The sequence below is a fragment of the Thamnophis sirtalis genome, unplaced genomic scaffold, assembly GCF_051295495.1.
Source record: "Thamnophis sirtalis isolate CommonGarterSnake01/CBP01778 unplaced genomic scaffold, rThaSir2_p1.2 scaffold_10, whole genome shotgun sequence".
NCBI classification, from domain to species: domain Eukaryota; kingdom Metazoa; phylum Chordata; class Lepidosauria; order Squamata; family Natricidae; genus Thamnophis; species Thamnophis sirtalis.
The window spans coordinates 3376084-3394834 of record NW_028261390.1 but is presented as its reverse complement, the minus strand read 5'-3'; the positions used below and the strand labels follow the sequence as shown (position 1 = coordinate 3394834).

At 45.3% G+C, this 18751-nt stretch overlaps 1 protein-coding gene across 2 annotated transcripts in view; it reads left to right on the top strand.

Moving 5' to 3' along the window:
- RNF24 (ring finger protein 24) overlaps nucleotides 1-18751 on the top strand; it is a 59664-nt gene that overhangs the window by 5449 nt on the left and 35464 nt on the right. Inside the window, exon 1 of one of the 2 annotated variants that reach the window (XM_087723938.1) lies at nucleotides 14601-15164. The exons of the other annotated variant lie outside the window; for it this stretch is intronic. Coding sequence (XP_087580064.1) covers nucleotides 15133-15164 — 32 coding nt within the window. The 5' untranslated portion in view covers nucleotides 14601-15132. Of the gene's footprint in view, nucleotides 1-14600; nucleotides 15165-18751 lie in introns of those variants that run through there. 2 annotated transcript variants of the gene reach the window in all.

The window sequence follows — 18751 nt, the reverse complement described above, 5'->3', positions numbered from 1 at the left end:
CCGCGTCCCCTAAAGGCTTCAGACAAGCTTCCCATTCCTTCTTCGGTGTAACCAGAGATGCATCGGAGCCGATCGCAGGGATGGGCAATATTTTTATGACTAGACAAATACTCCCATTTCACGGGAGGGAAAAAACTGTATTGATGGCATGACGCTGCTAGAATATTCTGCCTCAGCAGGGATCCATTTGAGGGGATGTTTTTTGTTTAAAAAAGAAAGGAAGAATTCAGCTTATCCCAGTGCTTACACCACCGTTTTTATTATACTCTCCTCTTTAAAACTGGGGAATCACTCCTGCTGATTTTTGTCGGCAAAACAGTCGTGCCAGGCCCCTCGCTGTGTTTCGTCCTGGCCTTCGAGCCCTGTTCACCGCGGATAATCCAGACATTTTAGTTTTCCGATCTCAGAATTTCCCCATAAACACAAGGTGGTTGCAAAGCGTGGGGATTGCGGTGCAGGGGGGAATCCTCGACTTACGACCCACCACTGAGCCAAAAGTTTCTGTTGCTGAGCAAGACAGTGAACCTGGCTTCCCTTGCCACGGTTGTTAAGGGAATCACGGCAGACGTTCGCTTAGCGGCCTGTCAGGAGGTCGCCAGAGGGGATCGCACGACACTGCGACCGTCATTAAATGGGAGTCAGTTGCCAAGCATCTGAATTTTTGATCACGTGACCCTGGGAGGGGGGGAATGCTGCGACGGCCATAAGGGTGAGGATTTGTCACCAGTCGCCGTAAGTTCGAATGGTCACTAAGTGAATTGTTGTAAGTCGAGGACTACCGGTACCGCAGCTTCAAAGGGCCCAGATTTGCAGAGGTGAACTGTAGTTTGGAGAAGGAAAAAGCTGGAACAAAATAGTTTTAATGATCTTCCTAGAAAGAATGGCAAAAAGAGAAGACGGGGAAATTTTGGAATGATTTTGAAAGGAGCTTTTTGCCAAACTTCACATCCAAATTCTGGCAGGACTTAATATTTTCCCATCTTCTTCCCAGTCCGCGCAGTTCACAAAACTGATGTGGGTATCGCACAACTTTTTTTAGAGCACCGGTCACCAACTGGTGGTCTTTGGCCATTGGTGGTCCGTGAGAAAATTTTGGTGGTCCGCAGAAAAATTATTTGCCTTTTTTATATTGCACTAAATCCGGGGTCCTCAAACTACGACCCCTGGGACGGATACGTGCAATGAACGCTTGTGTTGCTGCAGAGAGTCTCCCCCTTCGGGGTCTTTTTGTGGGGGGCAGAAATTCCGACTTGGGGTCTGCTTCAGCCTCCTGGGGGGGGGCTTTGGGCGAAGGCTGGAGGGAAGAGCCACTGGTGGAGAAGAGCCGGAGGGCCTCGTTCCAGTGGGACTGCATCATGGCCTGGAACTGGCTGACCATCTCGGCCCGCTGAGCCTCCAGGCGCTGGCACCTGGCCTTGCACTCCTGCAGGTCTTCCCTCTGCTTGGAAAGCCTATGTTCCTAGTCCTCAGTGAGGTGCTTCTGCTGAACCTCCTTCTCGGTTAGATCCAATTTGAACTGAGGTGTTTTGCCAACTCTTTCTCATAGTGGCTGCTTAGCTCCAACAACTACTTTCTGTTGGGGCCCTAAGGATAGCAATAGCAATAGCAATAGCAGTTAGACTTATATACCGCTTCATAGGGCTTTCAGCCCTCTCTAAGCAGTTTACAGAGTTAGCATATTGCCCCCAACAACAATCCGGGTCCTCATTTTACCCACCTCAGAAGGATGGAAGGCTGAGTCAACCCTGAGCCGGTGAGATTTGAACAGCCGAACTGCAGAACTGCAGTCAGCTGAAGTAGCCTGCAGTGCTGCATTTAACCACTGCACCACCTCGGCTCTTAAGGAGCCCGGACGGGCAGGCTGGGAGGGGAGGGGCAAATAGAAACCGGAATAGCATCCCTTGATGTGAGTGACATCGAGTTGGCCATGCCCACCCAGTCACGTGACCACCTAGCCACACCCACCCAGCCATTCATTAGGCAGATCATATTCGTGATCCGCAAATTTAAAATTATGAATTTAGTGGTCCCTGAGGTCCGAAAGGTTGGTGACCCCTGTTTTAAAGGGTGGGTCATGTACCCACTTCTGTCGTCTGACAGCAGAAAGGCGAGCTAAAGAATAATAGAATAGAATAATAACTTTGTTGTCACTTTGAATGTACACGAATCGGCATACATTAAAATGAAATTTCGCAGTGCACAGCTCTCATCTCCAATATACACTACGCGAATATGACAAAATAAATAAGTACAAAATTATGTATCTACCCACATGTTATATGACACAGAGAAACAGCACAGTCTAGTCCGGATATATACATGTACATGGCGAGAGAAACAAATCTTGCGAGTTTTCCAGACGGATGGTGTAAGGTACAAAGCTGTTACAGAATCTGCTAGTTCTCCTCCTATTTCTAAACCTCCTCCCAGTGGGGAGCAACAGAAACAGACTGTGAAGTGGGTGTGTGGGCTCTCTAACGATGCTGTGAGCTCTAAGCACATAGCGCTTATAGGCAGGTTCTTGAATAACAGGAAGCAAGCTTCATATAATCATCTCCACTGTCCTCACCACTCTCTGTATGGGCTTTCTATCTGAGGCTCTGCTACCACCAAACCAAACAGGGATGCAGTTTGTTAAAGCGCTCTGCATTATGCCTCCATAAAAAGTGGCCAGGACAGAAGGAGAAAGATGTGCTCTCCTCATCCGACGCAGGAAATGCAGACGCCGGTTTGCATGCTTCATTAAAGGTGACGTGTGGAGAGACCAGTTCAGATTGTTAATTAAACTGGGGAAATGCATAGGCAGCTTTCAGACAATGCAACTAGTCCTCAACTTACGACCCCCAATTGAACCAAAAATTATGTTGCTAAGTGAGACATTTGTTTTGAGCTTTGCCTCATTTTACAACTTTTCTTGCCATGGTTTGTTAAGTGAATCCCATTAAATTAGTAACATGGTTGTTAAGTGCATCTGGCTTCCTCATTGCTTGTCAGAAGGTCGTAAAAGGGGACACTACAATGATCATAAATGTGAGTCAATTGTCAAGCATCCGAGTGTAAGTTACATGACCATGGGGAAGCTGCAAAAGTGGTCATAACTTTCTTTTTTCAGAACTGTTGTAAGTTGAGGACTACCTGTATCCTCAACCCAGCTATTGAATGAACTTGGAATTGCACAATGGGTAAATTAACCTATAGGGCCAGATTTAACCCACAAGTTCAGCCCACAACTTCACAGCCCTGTAAATTGGTTTGATGAAGTTTGTTGCCTTTAAATCTGTACATCCAAATTTAAATCTAGTTGCTATAGTGTGAAAGAATCCTTTCAACCCTAATTCTTTGATCAGGGGGATGGGGAACTATGGCCCCTGTGGACTTCAACTCCCAGAATTCCTGAGCCAGCATGAGGAAACTATGGCCCTTTTATGCCCTGTGGACTTCAACTCCCAGAATTCCTGAGCCAGCATGAGGAAACTATGGGCCTTTTATGCTCTGTGGACTTCAACTCCCAGAATTCCTGAGCCAACATGGGGAATGATGGCTCAGGAATTCTGGGAATTGAAGTCCAGAATTCATAAAGGGGCCATAATTCTCTGCCCGTCTCAGATAATCAGTGTATTTATTTTGAATCAGGAGAGGCACTTAATTGAAGTGATTAAAGGATGCGGGGGATTGGTCTCCCCTCAACTTGAGGCCAACCACTCTCGGCCTATCCTTCCTCATAAGATAGTTGTGTGCAGGAAGACAATGAATGTGGGTGGAGATGGGATGGATGGATGATAAATAGATATAATGAATAGATGGTTGAATAGATGGAAGAATGGATACATAGATGGTAGATGAATGAATAGCTGGCTAGATGATAAATTATTGATTGGTACATAATTGATAGATGATGAACGATACACAGATAATAGGGGATGGATGGATGGTGAGTACTAGATAATAGACATAGACATCTGAGATGGATGGACGGACGATGGATAGATGAGAGATGGATGGATATAGAGATGGATGGATGCCTAGATGGATACATAGATTATGGATGGATTGCTAACTAGATAGGTAACGACACAGTGGTTAGAATGCAATATTGCTAGCTAGTTCTGCTGACTGCCGATTGTCAGCAGTTCGAGTCTCACTGGCTCAAGATTGATTCAGTCTTCCATCCTTCTGAGGTCACTCAAATGATCCCGATTATTGGGGCCAATATGCTGACTCTGTAAAATGCTTAGAGCGGGCTGTAAAACACTGTGAAGTGGTATATAAGTATATAAGTGATATTGCTATTGCTAGATAGATGATAAATAGATGGAACAGATGATGGATGGAGAGATGTATAGATAAGTAATAGATAACAGACATAGACATTGGATGGATAGATAGATACAGAGAAATAGAGCAATAAATAGCTAGCTAGATGATAAATAATTGATAGAAGATAGTATCTATTATCTATCAATTATTTATCATCTAGCTAAAGAATTCATACATGATCAATTGATTATGGATGATACATGGATGATAGATGATGGATAGATGGTGAATAATAGATAATAAACAGATGGATGGATGGATGGACAGTGGATAGATGATGGATGAATAGCTAGCTAGATGATAAACAAATTGATAGAAGATAGTATCTATTATCTATCAATTATTTATCATCTAGCTAAAGAATTCATACATGATCAATTGATTATGGATGATACATGGATGATAGATGATGGATAGATGGTGAATAATAGATAATAAACAGATGGATGGATGGACGCTGGATGGATGATAGATGGATGAATAGCTAGCTAGATGATAAACAATTGGTAGATGGTGCATAATTGATAGAGGGTACATAATTGATAGATGATGGATGATACATAGATGATAGAGGATGGATGGTGAGTACAGATAATAGATAATAGACATAGACATATGATATGGATGGACGGACGATGGATATAGAGATGGATAGATGGATGGATATAGAGATGGAAAGATGCATAGATGGATACATAGATTATGGATGGATAACCAGATAGATAAATACACAAAACATAGATATTAACAGATTAACAGAGATGGAAGGGACCTTGTAGGTCATCTAGTCCAACCCCACCACCTAAACAGCAGATCCTACACACCATTTCTGACAGAGGGCAGTCCAGTCTCCTCTTGAAAGCCTCCAGTGATGAAGCTCCCACCACTTCTGAAGGCAACTTCTGTTCCATGGGTTGATTGCTCTCACTGTCAGAAAAGTTCTCCTTATTCCCACAATAGATAATAAATAGATGATGGGTGGAGGGATGGATGGTTTGATAGTTGGGTAATAGATAATAGACATATTGGATGGATGCATGGATGGACAGATAGTAGCTGGATTTCAGGATTCAGTAGAATATTTCTCCAGGCCTGTTTCATATGACTTTGTACTCCTACACAGTTGCAACTCTCTTGCCTTATTCTAATGATTGCATTTCATCTCCTGCCAGCATGGCTGATGTTGGTCTCATTTCGTTTTCTGTTTCTGGCATCTTAAGTCTTTCATGTTGGGAGTCTAATCTTTTAGGAATGTTGAGTTGCAGGGAAGGTAATCGGCCTCTGTCTCCAAAATGATCTCTGTTGGCTTCTCCAATATGTCGCGTCTCTTCTGTTGTGTTCTCGCCCAGTCTCTGTACAGCTGAAGTTCCACGGTGGAACGCTTTCTGGATCGTATAATTCTGAGCCCGCCCTGAGGTAATGTCTACCATTGAATTTTTATATATTCCACATTTTTATTTCCCCAGAAATGGCCGCTTTTCGCACAGGGGAACTAAGATCAGAGCCGTTTGCAAACGATACCAGATGGCAACGAAAAATTCTAGAAATCTCACATATTTTAGAGATTATCTGCATCGGGCTATCATGCTATTCAGGCTATGCAACTTTTTCATTTCAAATAATTCTGCAGTCGGGATCAAAGACCTAATGATGGAAAACGGGCCGCATTTTTCCTTTTATGTGGAAAACATTTTTTTTAAAAAAACTGATCTAGATATCTTAGCTCAGACATGGTAGCCATAAAATTCTTGGAAACGTTCCCACGTTGGCTGCAGTCCAGATCTCATTCAAAGCGGATCTTAAATAGGATCCAGGGTTCTACTAGAGAAATTAGACAAGGTGAGACTACATTATTGCTGTCTCCATGCCCTACTTACCCATCTATCTATAATTTTATTTTCTAGAATGAATGTGTTACATCAGTGAAGGGTTGCTGGTACGCTCTAAGCTTGGTTGTTTCCTTGCAGATGTTTCGTTACCCAACTAGATAACGTCATCAATGCTAGAAGGGAGTGGGGTTTGTGGAGAGGAGGAGGAGGAGAGGAGAGGGGGAAAGAGGGGGTAAACAGGAGGAGGAGAACTGCAGGGGTCCTTGGTGCTGTCTGAGCTTGGTTATTTCCTTGCAGACATTTCATTACCCAACTAGGTAACATCATCAGTGCTAGAAGGAGTGGGGTTTGCTCTCAATTAATATTCTAGCAGCTTGCCCTAGCAGTTTTGGTCGGAATGGTCTTGGTGGTTTTTTTGGCTGAGCTGTTTACTGTTAGCTTGAATGTTGGTCTAGTGTTAATCTTTGTATTAATCTCCACTCTTCTGGGTGTTACTTGACCTTTTGTTCTTATATTGGCTTGTCAATAGTTGTCTCTTTGGCACAGTGTGCAGATGTTATTTATGCCTACGTGTCTGTTGATGGCCGATTAGTCTGAATGCCAGACTGAATTGCATCAGCTTCTGATTTAAAGGTTGCACCATGTTTTTAACCTCTGGACATCCATGGGAGATCCGTCCCCAGATATCTCAATTCTCAGCCTGCCAACGTTGCCGAAGTTTTCCACACTGCAAGCGGGATATTGTTTTTCTTCCTGCAAATAATACAAGGAAGCGTGGAGTGGTAGGGAAACTACATTACTTTTCTGCTAAAGGAAGGGATTTCCCTGTGTTGGGAAGTCCCATGATCAACAACTAATGAGGTCAACAGCTGGAAAATGTCTGGACAAACATTGAAATCATGACTGTTCTACCAATCATGAAGAACGATGGCTCCTTTATGACTTGTGGACTTGAAGTCCAGAGTTGATAAAAGGGCCACCATTTCTCATTCCTGCTATGTACTATATGACTTAAGAACTAATCAGGGCCTAGTTAAGTTCCTATGTCAGTGTTTCTCAACCTTGGGTGGACTTCAACTCCCAGAATTCCTCAACAGGGCCACAATTGAGCCCCAGATTTCTATTGCTAAGCGAGACAGTTGCTAAGTGGGTTTTGCCCCATCTTACGACCTTCCTTGCCAGAGCCATTAAGTGAATCGCTGCCATTAAAGTTAGCAACATGGTTGTAAAGGGAATCTGGCCACCCCATAGACCAGTGTTTCTCAACCTTGGCAACTTGAAGATGTCTGGACTTCAACTCCCAGAATTCCCCAACCAGCAAATGCGGGGAACGATGGCCCTTTTATGACTTGTGGACTTCAACTCCCAGAATTCCTGAGCCAACAGAGGGAAATATGGCCCTTTTATGACTTCTGGACTTCAACTCCCAGAATTCCTGAGCCAGCAGAGGGAAATATGGCTCCTTTATGAATTGTGGACTTCAACTCCCAGAATTCCTGAGCCAGCAGAGGGAAATATGGCTCCTTTATGACTTGTGGACGTCAACTCCCAGAATTCCTGAGCCAACAGATATGGCCCTTTTTTTGACTTGTGGACTTCAACTCCCAGAATTCCTGAGCCAACAGGGGAAATGTGGCCTTTTTATGACTTGTGGACTTCAACTCCCAGAATTCCTGAGCCAGCAGAGGGAAATATGGCTCCTTTATGACTTGTGGACTTCAACTCCCAGAATTCCTGAGCCAACAGAGGGAAATATGGCCCTTTTATGACTTCTGGACTTCAACTCCCAGAATTCCTGAGCCAATAGAGGGAAATATGGCCCTTTTATGACTTTTGGACTTCAACTCCCAGAATTCCTGAGCTAACATGGGTGAAGGATGGCTCCTTTATGACTTGTGGACTTCAACTCCCAGAATTCCTGAGCCAACAGATATGGCCCTTTTTTTGACTTGTGGACTTCAACTCCCAGAATTCCTGAGCCAACAGGGGAAATGTGGCCTTTTTATGACTTGTGGACTTCAACTCCCAGAATTCCTGAGCCAGCAGAGGGAAATATGGCTCCTTTATGACTTGTGGACCAACTCCCAGAATTCCTGAGCCAGCAGAGGGAAATATGGCTCCTTTATGACTTGTGGACTTCAACTCCCAGAATTCCTGAGCCAGCAGAGGGAAATATGGCTCCTTTATGACTTGTGGACTTCAACTCCCAGAATTCCTGAGCTTCAAAGATTCATTTATCCTCCCTCAGGTTGAATTTTTCTCAACATGGGAAGAAGAAGAAGGAAAAACTCCGGCTTCATAAGTCACGTCTTTCTGTCAACCTTAATCTTAAGGAAACAATTAAATCCCTATGATTCTCGGAAGAGGGTGATGGGGAAGATTCTTGATTTATCTTTTGATTTGGCTTTGAGAAACCCACCGCAACAGATGCTTCTCTTTCCAATCTTCTACAGATGTTAGTCCTGGACCACCATCTCTCCTCCAGCTGTTTAGCGTTCCAGTCAGACATGTTTGAATGCTTGAAACTTTAGTCCAGTGGACTAAACATCTATTTTGCTTGTATCCCTATCTCATACGGTTGCACGTAATCCTCGACCTACGGCCATTCGTTTAGCGACCGTTCAAAGTTGCAACGGGTCTGAAAAAAGTGACTTAGGAATGTTTTTTCACACTTAACGACCATTGTTGCATCCACCCACACCCCTCGGGGTCACGTGATCCAAATTTAGACACTTGGCAACCGGCTCACATTTACGACGGTTGCAGTGTCCCGGGGATCACGTGATCCCCTTTTGCGACCATCTGACAAGCAAAGTCAGTGGGGAAGTCAGATTCACTTAACAACCGTGACTCAGCAACTGCAGCGGTTCACTTCCCAAGGTTTAACGGTCACGAGGGGGAAGCCAGATTCACTTAGCTGAAGTGATTCACTTAATGACTGTGGCCATCGAAAAATGGGACAAAACTCAAGAATGCAGGAATGAACTAATGGTCTCCTGCAAACTCCACTCCTCTTTTATGTCTTTTATTAATTGACTGTGGATTCTGCTCATTCACATCCAGCAAAGTCTTTCAAGGGAGGATTTACAGTTACAGACCTTATCTGGCTTGGAGAGCTGCCAGGCCGATAGCTGCAAAACGTGGCCAGGAGTATCGGAGAGTCACGAACCAATTAAGCAAACTGATTGTCTCCTGCAAACTCCACTCCCCTTTCGTTCCTCTTTTATGTCCTCTGGGAGGGGCCATTCATCGTCCACCTGTGGCCTTACTCCCAAGTCGACCCCTGTTCTTTAGCTGTTCCCTTCATCTGGCAATTCTGTGCATGCGCACACTGGGAACAGGCTCCAGCTGCTCTTCTGCCCCACTGATGTCTGACTCCGAAGACAGCTGATAACTGTCAGACGGCCCTGGCCCCCTCTCTGCCTCCGACACAGAGCCCTCCTCAGAGCCTTTCCCAGACTCCAGGACTGGCCCATCTTCCTCCCCAACCTCCTCACTGTCCGAATCTTCTGCCATCTCCGCTGGCCGCTGGCAGGCCACAACAGGTACATATCCCTGGGGATTTGCAAACGGATGTTCTCCTTGTGACTAATGTCCATTTTTGATGATGCCTTGGTAGGCATTTTTGCCATGTTTGGTCGTAACCTTCGTTGGGCAAATCCATGGGTCATTGGGGTGAATTGAAGGTTCAAACCGGCCATATGACCTACTCCTCCTCTTCAGTGCTGAGGTCAACGGTTGTGTGTCAACAAAGCAAGGACTGGGAACTGTTTTCCAGGATTTCGACATTCTAATCAGCGGTTGGGACCTTGAACTTCACACACACCCCCTCCATAGTTGTTTAGTTTTGATGTCCCCTTCAGAAGTTAACCAATGATGGCTTTGTCCTGCCCGAGAACCCAAGAAATGTTAGGAAGGAAAAGAACTTTGAGTGCTTTGAGTTTTTAACTCCGCTGTTGTATAGCTCGTTGACTATTTTTTTCCCTTTCATATATACAATACAATACAATAGCAGAGTTGGAAGGGACCTTGGAGGTCTTCTAGTCCAACCCCCTGCCTAGGCAGGAAACCCTACATCATTTCAGACAGATGGCTATCCAACCTCTTCTTAAAAACTTCCAGTGTTGGGGCTTTCACAACTTCTGGCATGTAACAGGGATACCCATTGTCATCGGGGCACTTGGCACCATGTCCAAGAATTTTACAAGATACATCCACGAATGGCAGCTTCCTGCAATAACACCAGCGGAACTGCAAAAAAACTGCCCTACGCAGAACATTGTACATTTTAAGAAGATACTTGGTTGATATCTAGGATGCTGGGAGCAACCTGTATCAACCATCAGCACAAGTCAAATTATGACACATTTTTAATATTTAGTTGACTGAGTTTCATGTTTAATGAATAAGAGATAATAATAATAAGAATTAAAAAGGTCACAATCATAGACATCGCAATGCCAGGTGATAGCAGGGTCGCCGAGAAGGAACATGAAAAAATCGCAAGATACCAGGACTTAAAAATCGAAATTCAACGACTATGGCACAAACCAGCAGTGGTAATTCCAGTGGTAATTGGCATACTGGGTGCTATTCCAAAAGCACTGGAATTACATTTAAAACAGTTAAAAATTGACAAAATCACCATCAGTCAAATGCAAAAAGCCGCACTGCTTGGATCTGCACGCATATTACGAAAATACGTTACGACGTCCTAGGCCCCTGGGTGGGGCCCAACTAGTAACCAATGCCAAATCCGTCGAAACAACTGGCCGCTGTGATACAATTGTATAATAATAATAATAATAATAGTAATAATAATAATAATAATAATAATAATAATAATAATAATAAGTTGAATTCCCAGTGAAACATAAAGAGGTTGATCTCTGAACCTGATAAGTAGCTTCTCTTTTGAAAAAAAAAAGTCGAGAAAGTCGGTTGTAGAATATCTTCCAACATGGAGGCCTTCTTGGTAAGTGGTACTTCAACTCCCAGGATTCCCCACCAGGATTTGGGCTGCTGCTAAGAATCCTGGGAGTTGAAGTCCTCACATCTCCGGATGATACTCCGAGGCTGTTCTAAAGAAATGAATCAAGAGTTTGAAGCGGGCAGGAATGGTGTAGCTTGCAAAAAGGAGGGTCAGCAGCAGAGAACGTTGGGAACTGAGAACTCAACGCTCCATATTGTTTTAAACAACAATAGCCGAAAACTGGGTGGAAGTGCTCCAAAATATTTACACTAGCCTCGAAGTCATTCCAGGACAAGAAACTTGGAAATCGGAACTCAGCTCTTGGCCAAATAGCAGCAGGGAAGCTGGAAAGGAAGCAGGCCGGAGGAAGATCCAGATTTTCTAAAACGGTCTTCCAAAGCAGAAAGGTTGTGTCAGCGTCGCAGGAGTTGTGGGTTACCTTAAAGGAAGTGCTGTTGTTGTGGCCCGCCAGCGATTCAGACAGTGAGGAGGTTGGGGCCAGTCCTGGAGTCTGGGGAAGGCTCTGATGAGGGCTCTGTGTCGGAGGCAGAGATGGGGCCAGGGCCGTCCGACAGTTATCAGCTGCCTTCGGAGTTGGACATCAGTGAGGCAGAAGAACAGCTGGAGCCTGTTCCCAGTGTGCGCATGTGCAGAGCTGCCAGAGAAAGGGAACAGCTAAGGAACAAGGAGCGACTTGGGAGGAAGGCCACAGGTGGACGATGAATGGCCCCTCCCAGAGGACATAAAAGAGGAGCGAAAGGGGAGTGGAGTTTGCAGGAGACAATCAGTTCACTTCATTGGTTCGTGACTCTCCGAGACTCCTTGCCACGTTTTGCAGATATCAGCCTGGCAGCTCTCCAAGCCAGATAAGGTCGGTGACTGTAAATCCTCCCTTGAAAGACTTTGCTGGATGTGAAAGAGCAGAATTCACAGTCAATTAATAAAAGGGGTTTTTGTGGGGAAAGTCAGAACAGTTATAAAGGTGGTCACAACATTTGCATGATCCCTCCCCATGTACAGGTAGTCCTCGACTTGCAACGGCTCATCCAGTGACAGTTACAACGGCATCGAAAAAAGTGACTTGTGGCCATTTTTCGCAATTACGACCGTTGCAGCCTTCCCCGTGACCACCATCAAAATTCAGACCCTTGGCAACTGACCTATTTACAACGGCTACAGTGGCCATGGGGTCAAGATTCAGATGCTTGGAAACTGCCGCATATTTGCGACGGCCCCAGTGTCACGCGATCCCCTTTTGCGACCTCCTGACAAGGAAAGTTAATGCGGAAGTCTCTTAAGCAGGTTATTAACTTAAGAGCTGCTGGGATTCATTTAGCGACAGTGGGAAGAAAAGTGATAACACGAGGCAAAATTCACTTAAATGTCTCACTTAGCAATAGAAATCTTGGGGTCAATTGTTGTCGTTGGTTGAGGACGACATATATATATATCTAGAGTCTAGATTAGAATTTCTAAGGTTTCATGATTTAAAGATGCGTGGACCAACTCCCAGAATTGACAACGCTTAACACGTGTCTCGCTTAGCCACCGAAAATTTGGTCTCAGTTGGCGTCGTAAGTCAAGGACCATCTGTGTAGGACAGAGATCTGGGAGTCACGACCACAATTGGAACTGGAACTGACATCACTAAGGAAGATGGTTAGGAAGAGAATGTAAGGCTGTGATTTTAAATTCCCGTTAAGGTCCACATATCAGTTATTGGTATAAAAAGTGGTCCTAAGTCCCTTTTTTTCAAAGTCGTTGTAACTTTGGTCGCTAAACGAATGTCACGGGTGGTCCTCGGCTTATGACCACAATTGAGCCCAAAGTTCCTGTTAGGTGAGACATTTGTTAAATGAATTTGGCCCCATTTTAAGAACTTCCTTGCCATAATCGTTAAACGAATTACTGCAGTGGTGGATAAGATGATAACCCGGTCGTTAAGTGAATCTGGCTTCCCCATTGACTTTGCTTGTCGGGTCACAAAAGGGGATCACCGCCACCGTCGTAATTATGAATCAGTTGCCAATGTTGAGCACGAGACTATGGCGATGCTACAACGGTTGTAACTTTGAAAAAAACGGTCCTCGGTCAACATTTCTCCGTGCGCTCGTGACTTAACGTTCACTAAGCGAACTGTTGTAAGTCGAGGACTTACCTGTACATAATTCACAACATTTGCATGCTTCCTCCCCATGTATTTCATCAGTCCCCCCCCTCTCTCTGATGCCATGGGCTTTGTAGTACTAATGATGGGCCTTCTTTTTCTTACTTCCCGAGTTCTGCAAACTCAGGAAATTGGGTTGCATAAACCATGATTCAGTGAATCGTGGGTTAAAGAAAGGGTTGGGAAAAGAGATCTTGTATCACCAACAGGAAACGGTTAGTCATTTAGATGTTGCCACGAGGGCTGGGGATTATGGAAGCATCTGGCAAGCACCAGTTTAGAGAAGGCTGCACGAGGAATGCTAGTTTGATCCTGAACATATATAGCAGATGTCCAGATGTTATATCTCGGCTAATCTTGAAAACAGCTAAGCAGAATCAGACTTTCTGGATTCCTTGGGTGGGAGACCACCAAGACAGTACATTAAAGTGGAAGTTAAGAATTGAAGTCATGCCAAATCACTTCTATAGGCTGCCAAAAAAATATTACCCACATGAAGAGGTCCCATGATGTCCCAGGAAACAAGCTTGATTAATTTTTTCTTTCTTTCCAACCAAAGTCACATTGCTTTATTCATCTTGGTCTCTTAGCTTTAAAAGTTGAGAAATTCTCTCCAAAAACCCGGTTTCCCCCTTCTTTGGTCCTTCGTGCTGGAGGGAGAAAGAACCTTTACAACTGCAACCCAATTTTGTGAGTGGATATTTATTTACTAGCTGGATACCTGTGCTTCGCGACAAAAATATGTGATCGGGCTATGCAGGAGAAATTCACAATCCGTTTGGCTCAGTGCTGGTCGGTGATTGAAACATATAAGGGAATATCTCTCCTGCTACCCTGACTCCACAAGCAGTTCCATAGGTGGAAGGCGTAGACATTTTGCTGAGGTACTGACATTTAGTACTCTGAGGAGCCCCAGACCGCTCCTGAGTGACGGAGTGGAACCTTTCAACTGAGGTAACGGCATGTGAGGCAAGTGGCAGTTGGAACAGAGTTCCTTTCAGGTGGGGAGGGGGAGTAGAACTCCTTAGCATCAGAGTGTGTTAATTATTGCAGAAGAAATACTAATGATCTGATGGTCATTTCGACAGATCCTTTCTTAGCGAGCATCTAGAAGCCAAGAGCAACAGCCATGCCAAATTTCAAGTTTGGCGATTTCGCGATGACATATGTGTGTGTGTGTGTGTGTCTATGTGTGTGTGTATGTATGTATGTGTGTGTGTGTGTGTATATATATATATGTATGTATGTATGTATGTATGTATGTATGTATGTATGTATGTATGTATGTTGTATTTGTGCTGATAAATAAATAAAGGGAGACTAGTATAGATCTATTTCAAGCTATTTAGCTTTCATCAGCTAGCCATACCCTTATTGGGATTCAAACCTGTGCTGTATTACATCTTAGGCAGATGTCTTAACCATTGAGCCACAGGTCCTCCTCCTTATCAGCTTATATATTTAAATTTAAGTTTTGCAGATATCGGCCTGTCAGCTCTCCAGGTCTGACTGTCAATCCTCCCTCGAAAGACTTTGCTGGATGTGAATGAGCAGAATCCACAGCCAATTAATATAAGAGGTTTATGTCCGGACAAGGAGTTTGCTTCATGCTCTTGGAAAGCCTCAGTCAGAACACCTGGCTACAGCTGCCCTGGAACAGATGTCCTCATCACTCATCCTTGCCTTGCCTTGTCAGGCTGGGCTTTAATTTCCACTGCCGTCGGATTGCCCAGCCCTGTTTAGCTCAGGCAGCCGGTGGGGTTGGGGGTTAGCGGAACTGTGTCTCGGCTCCCAGCTCGGCGGTGCTTCTGGCGAGGTGGCTGCGCCGTTGGCTCGAAACCTCACCGATGTCCATCTCCATGCAAATGACCAACTTGCTGTAAGTCGACCTTCGGTTCCTTATCTCGTTCCCCCCCCACTCTCCCCCCGAAAGTGAATAAAACAAACTGATAGAATGGTAAAAAATAAAAAATAAACTTGGTCTTCGTTGGTGCTGGGATGAGCAAGGGAAGACGCACACCAACATGTTCCTTAACGGGGACGAAAAATTTGCATGAATGCAAAAGTTTTTTTGCCGTTTTATGAATTTTGCGTTTTGAAAAGCAGAAAAGTCTGTTTCATTAATTAATATTGTACAGGTAGTCCTCAATTTACGGCCACAAGCAAGCCCCAACATGTCTATGGTTAAGTGAGACCTTTGTTAAGTGAGTTTTGCTCCATTTTGCAAACTTTCTTGTGAAGTGAATTGCCCGGTTGTTAAAGCAGATCTGGCTTCCCCGTTGCTTGTCCGAAGACGGTCTCAAAAGTGTGACCCCAGGACACTGCAACCGGTCGTAAACGTGAACCCATTGCTGAGCATCTGGATTTTGATTGTGTGACCACGGGGATACTGCCACGGTCGTAAAGAGTGAAAAACGGTCATAAGACCCCTTTTTTCCAGTTCTGTCGCAACTTCGAGCAGTCACTAAATGAACTGTTTTTAAGCCGAGGACGTACCTGTAAGGATGGGACACAAACTGGGCCAAGGCAGATGCTGTTTCCTGCAAACGTAGAATCATAAGGATTGGAAGGGATCTTGGAGGTCTTCTAGTCCAACCCCTGCCCAATCCATAAAGCCAGTGCTACCTGGTGGGTTAAATTATTTTCATATCCTAAACAGTTTGAGGATCAGTGAACAAACTGCAACTTCTTGAAAAGGGTTGATGTGTTGAAGAATTTGAGGACTTCTGGTGTGGAATAACTCTGTGCACTTAGGAGTGAATTGTGTATGTGGGTCTAGTTGCATGACGAATTCTGCAATTGCGGTGTCGCTCTTTCAATGGATTCGTGACCACTGGATTTGTGTTTGTGTGTGTGTGTGTCTTTGTGTGTGTGTGTCTGTGTGTGTGTTTGACAGCGTGCAATCTATTGTGTTGAAGCCGAGATGGGTAGACGCGTGACTGGTTTTGTGAATTCAGCTCAGCTTCTGAATTGTGTAGAACGGACTAGAAATTTTGTCAGGCTCCATTTGTCTTTCTGTGATGCCTTTTACGCGGGTACTAACGGAGGAGCGGTTTTATTATTTGATCGCCCCTCCTTGCGCGCGGGGCATGTCAAACTTGGCTTTTTAACTTTTGTGCTTGCAAAACTGCCCTGCGCAAAATAAAAATTCAGATTTAACGATTCAGCTCTTCTTCCAAAGACCAGGACTCCTCCTTAGGGCCTGGCATTTACTTACTTATAATCATCGTTTTTTTAAATGCCATTTTCCTCATTAAAAGAATTGCAAATTGCTTTAAAAGGCTGTGTGTTTTCCATCGATATGCCCTGCTTCTCATTTTTATTTGATATTAAAAATATTGTGCGTTAACTCTCTTGTGTATCTGGTCAGAGAGGGCCCAATGGTAAAACTGGACATTGTGTGCTGAAACAATGACATTTATAATTAGAGCAAGTACACAAATTGTACCCAATCTTAATATGAGCTTTATAAATGGATCGGTTAACTCAGCCACGGAAGTCCTACCATCAGAGTTTCAATGTTCCTTTTTTTGATGAATCATTCATAGAATAGAATGGAATGCAGAATAGACCTGGGGATGCCACAACTGTTTTAAGTACATGCCAGTTGCCAAGCCTCCGAATTTTGATCACGTGACCATCGGGATGCTGCAACGGTCATGTGAAAACTGATCATAACTCACTTTTTTCAGGCCCGGCGTAGCTTTGAGTGGTCACTAAACGAGGACTACCTGCACTTGGGAATTATTATTTCCCCCAAATAACCGTATCCGATAAGGGAGCGATGGCTAACCTTTTTGTGGTTGCGTGCCGAAAGCGTGCTTGTGCGACAGCATACGTGTGCATGCGTGCCCACATCCATAATGCAATGCGTGCGTGACACCCCCTGCATGTGCCACTGAGCATGCGTGTATAACCCCCCCTGTGCTCCTCCCGCACATACGCACGTGCCACACACCCACACACATGGGCCCCATTTGGGGCCTAGCAGGCCTCCCTGAAGCCTCCTGGGACCAAAAACGGGCCTCAGGGTGGGGAAAGCGCACTCCTCACAGTGAGTTTTGGGCCTAGTAGGCCTCCCTGAAGCCTCCTGGGACCAAAAACGGGCCTCAGGGTGGGGAAAGCGCACTCCTCACAGTGGGTTTTGGGCCTAGTAGGCCTCCCTGAAGCCTCCTGGGACCAAAAACGGGCCTCGGGGTGGGGAAAGCGCACTCCTCACAGTGAGTTTTGGGCCTAGCAGGCCTCCCTGGAGTTTTGGGCCTAGCAGGCCTCCCTGGAGAGTTTTGGGCCTAGTAGGCCTCCCTGAAGCCTCCTGGGACCAAAAACAGGCCTCAGGGTGGGGAAAGCGCACTCCTCACAGTGGGTTTTGGGCCTAGCAGGCCTCCCTGGAGACTCCTGGGACCAAAAATGGGCCTGGGGGGGGCACCCCCCTCACAGTGGGTTTTGGGCCTAGCAGGCCTCCCTGAAGCCTCCTGGGACCAAAAACGGGCCTCAGGGTGGGGAAAGCGCACTCCTCACAGTGAGTTTTGGGCCTAGCAGGCCTCCCTGGAGACTCCTGGGACCAAAAACGGGCCTCGGGGTGAGGAGGGCGCCCCCCTCACAGTGGGTTTTGGGCCTAGCAGGCCTCCCTGAAGCCTCCTGGGACCAAAAACAGGTCATGGGGGGAGCGCATGTGTAACCCCCTCAACTCCCAGACATGCACACACATCTCCCGCATGCGCCCTGCGCATGCACAACAGAGACCCGAAAATAAGCCGCCGGCGGGAGGCACGTGCATGTGTGGTGGAGCTGAGCTGGGGCAACGGCTCGCATACCCACAAAGGGTTCCATATGCTATAGGTTCGCCATCGCGGCTATAAGGCCTCTCTCTCTGTATTTTCTTCTCAAAATATAGAATTTTACTGAGGGAGGGTGAAAAACCATATTTGGGGTGGGTGGGTTTCTTCTTTTGAAACTATCTGACTTGTTTGTCTCGTTTTTCTGCGATTTTATTTCTGGCTGTGGCAACCTTCGCTCCACCGCCCAGGATGTGCTTGCCAGCATGGGGTGTGTTGCTTTTTCTTTTGTAAAAATAATAAAAATAATAATAATAATATACACAAAGCAAAGAGTGACGTTTTCAGCACGGAGAGGGAGAAGTCATCCTTTTTAAGACGGGAGCTTCCCAGGGCCGGTTTATTTTTAGCCACCTCGTTCCACCCGTTGAATAACAATTTAAGAACAAGCCAGGCGCCGCGATGTGGGTCAGATTTCTCTTTCTGTTTTGCTTAACGACCGCTGCCAAAAATATATATATATGAAAAGGCGTAGTAAGGTCACGTTGAGTTTACAGCCGTTACGATGGACCCACTGGAGGTGCAGTACTTGGGACCCAGGTTCGAATTCTGACGGTCGCCTCTCCGGTCGTCACGTGGCTGACTGCCCCCTGGACCATAGTCCGCGTGATGACTTGCGTTGTTCGCTTAA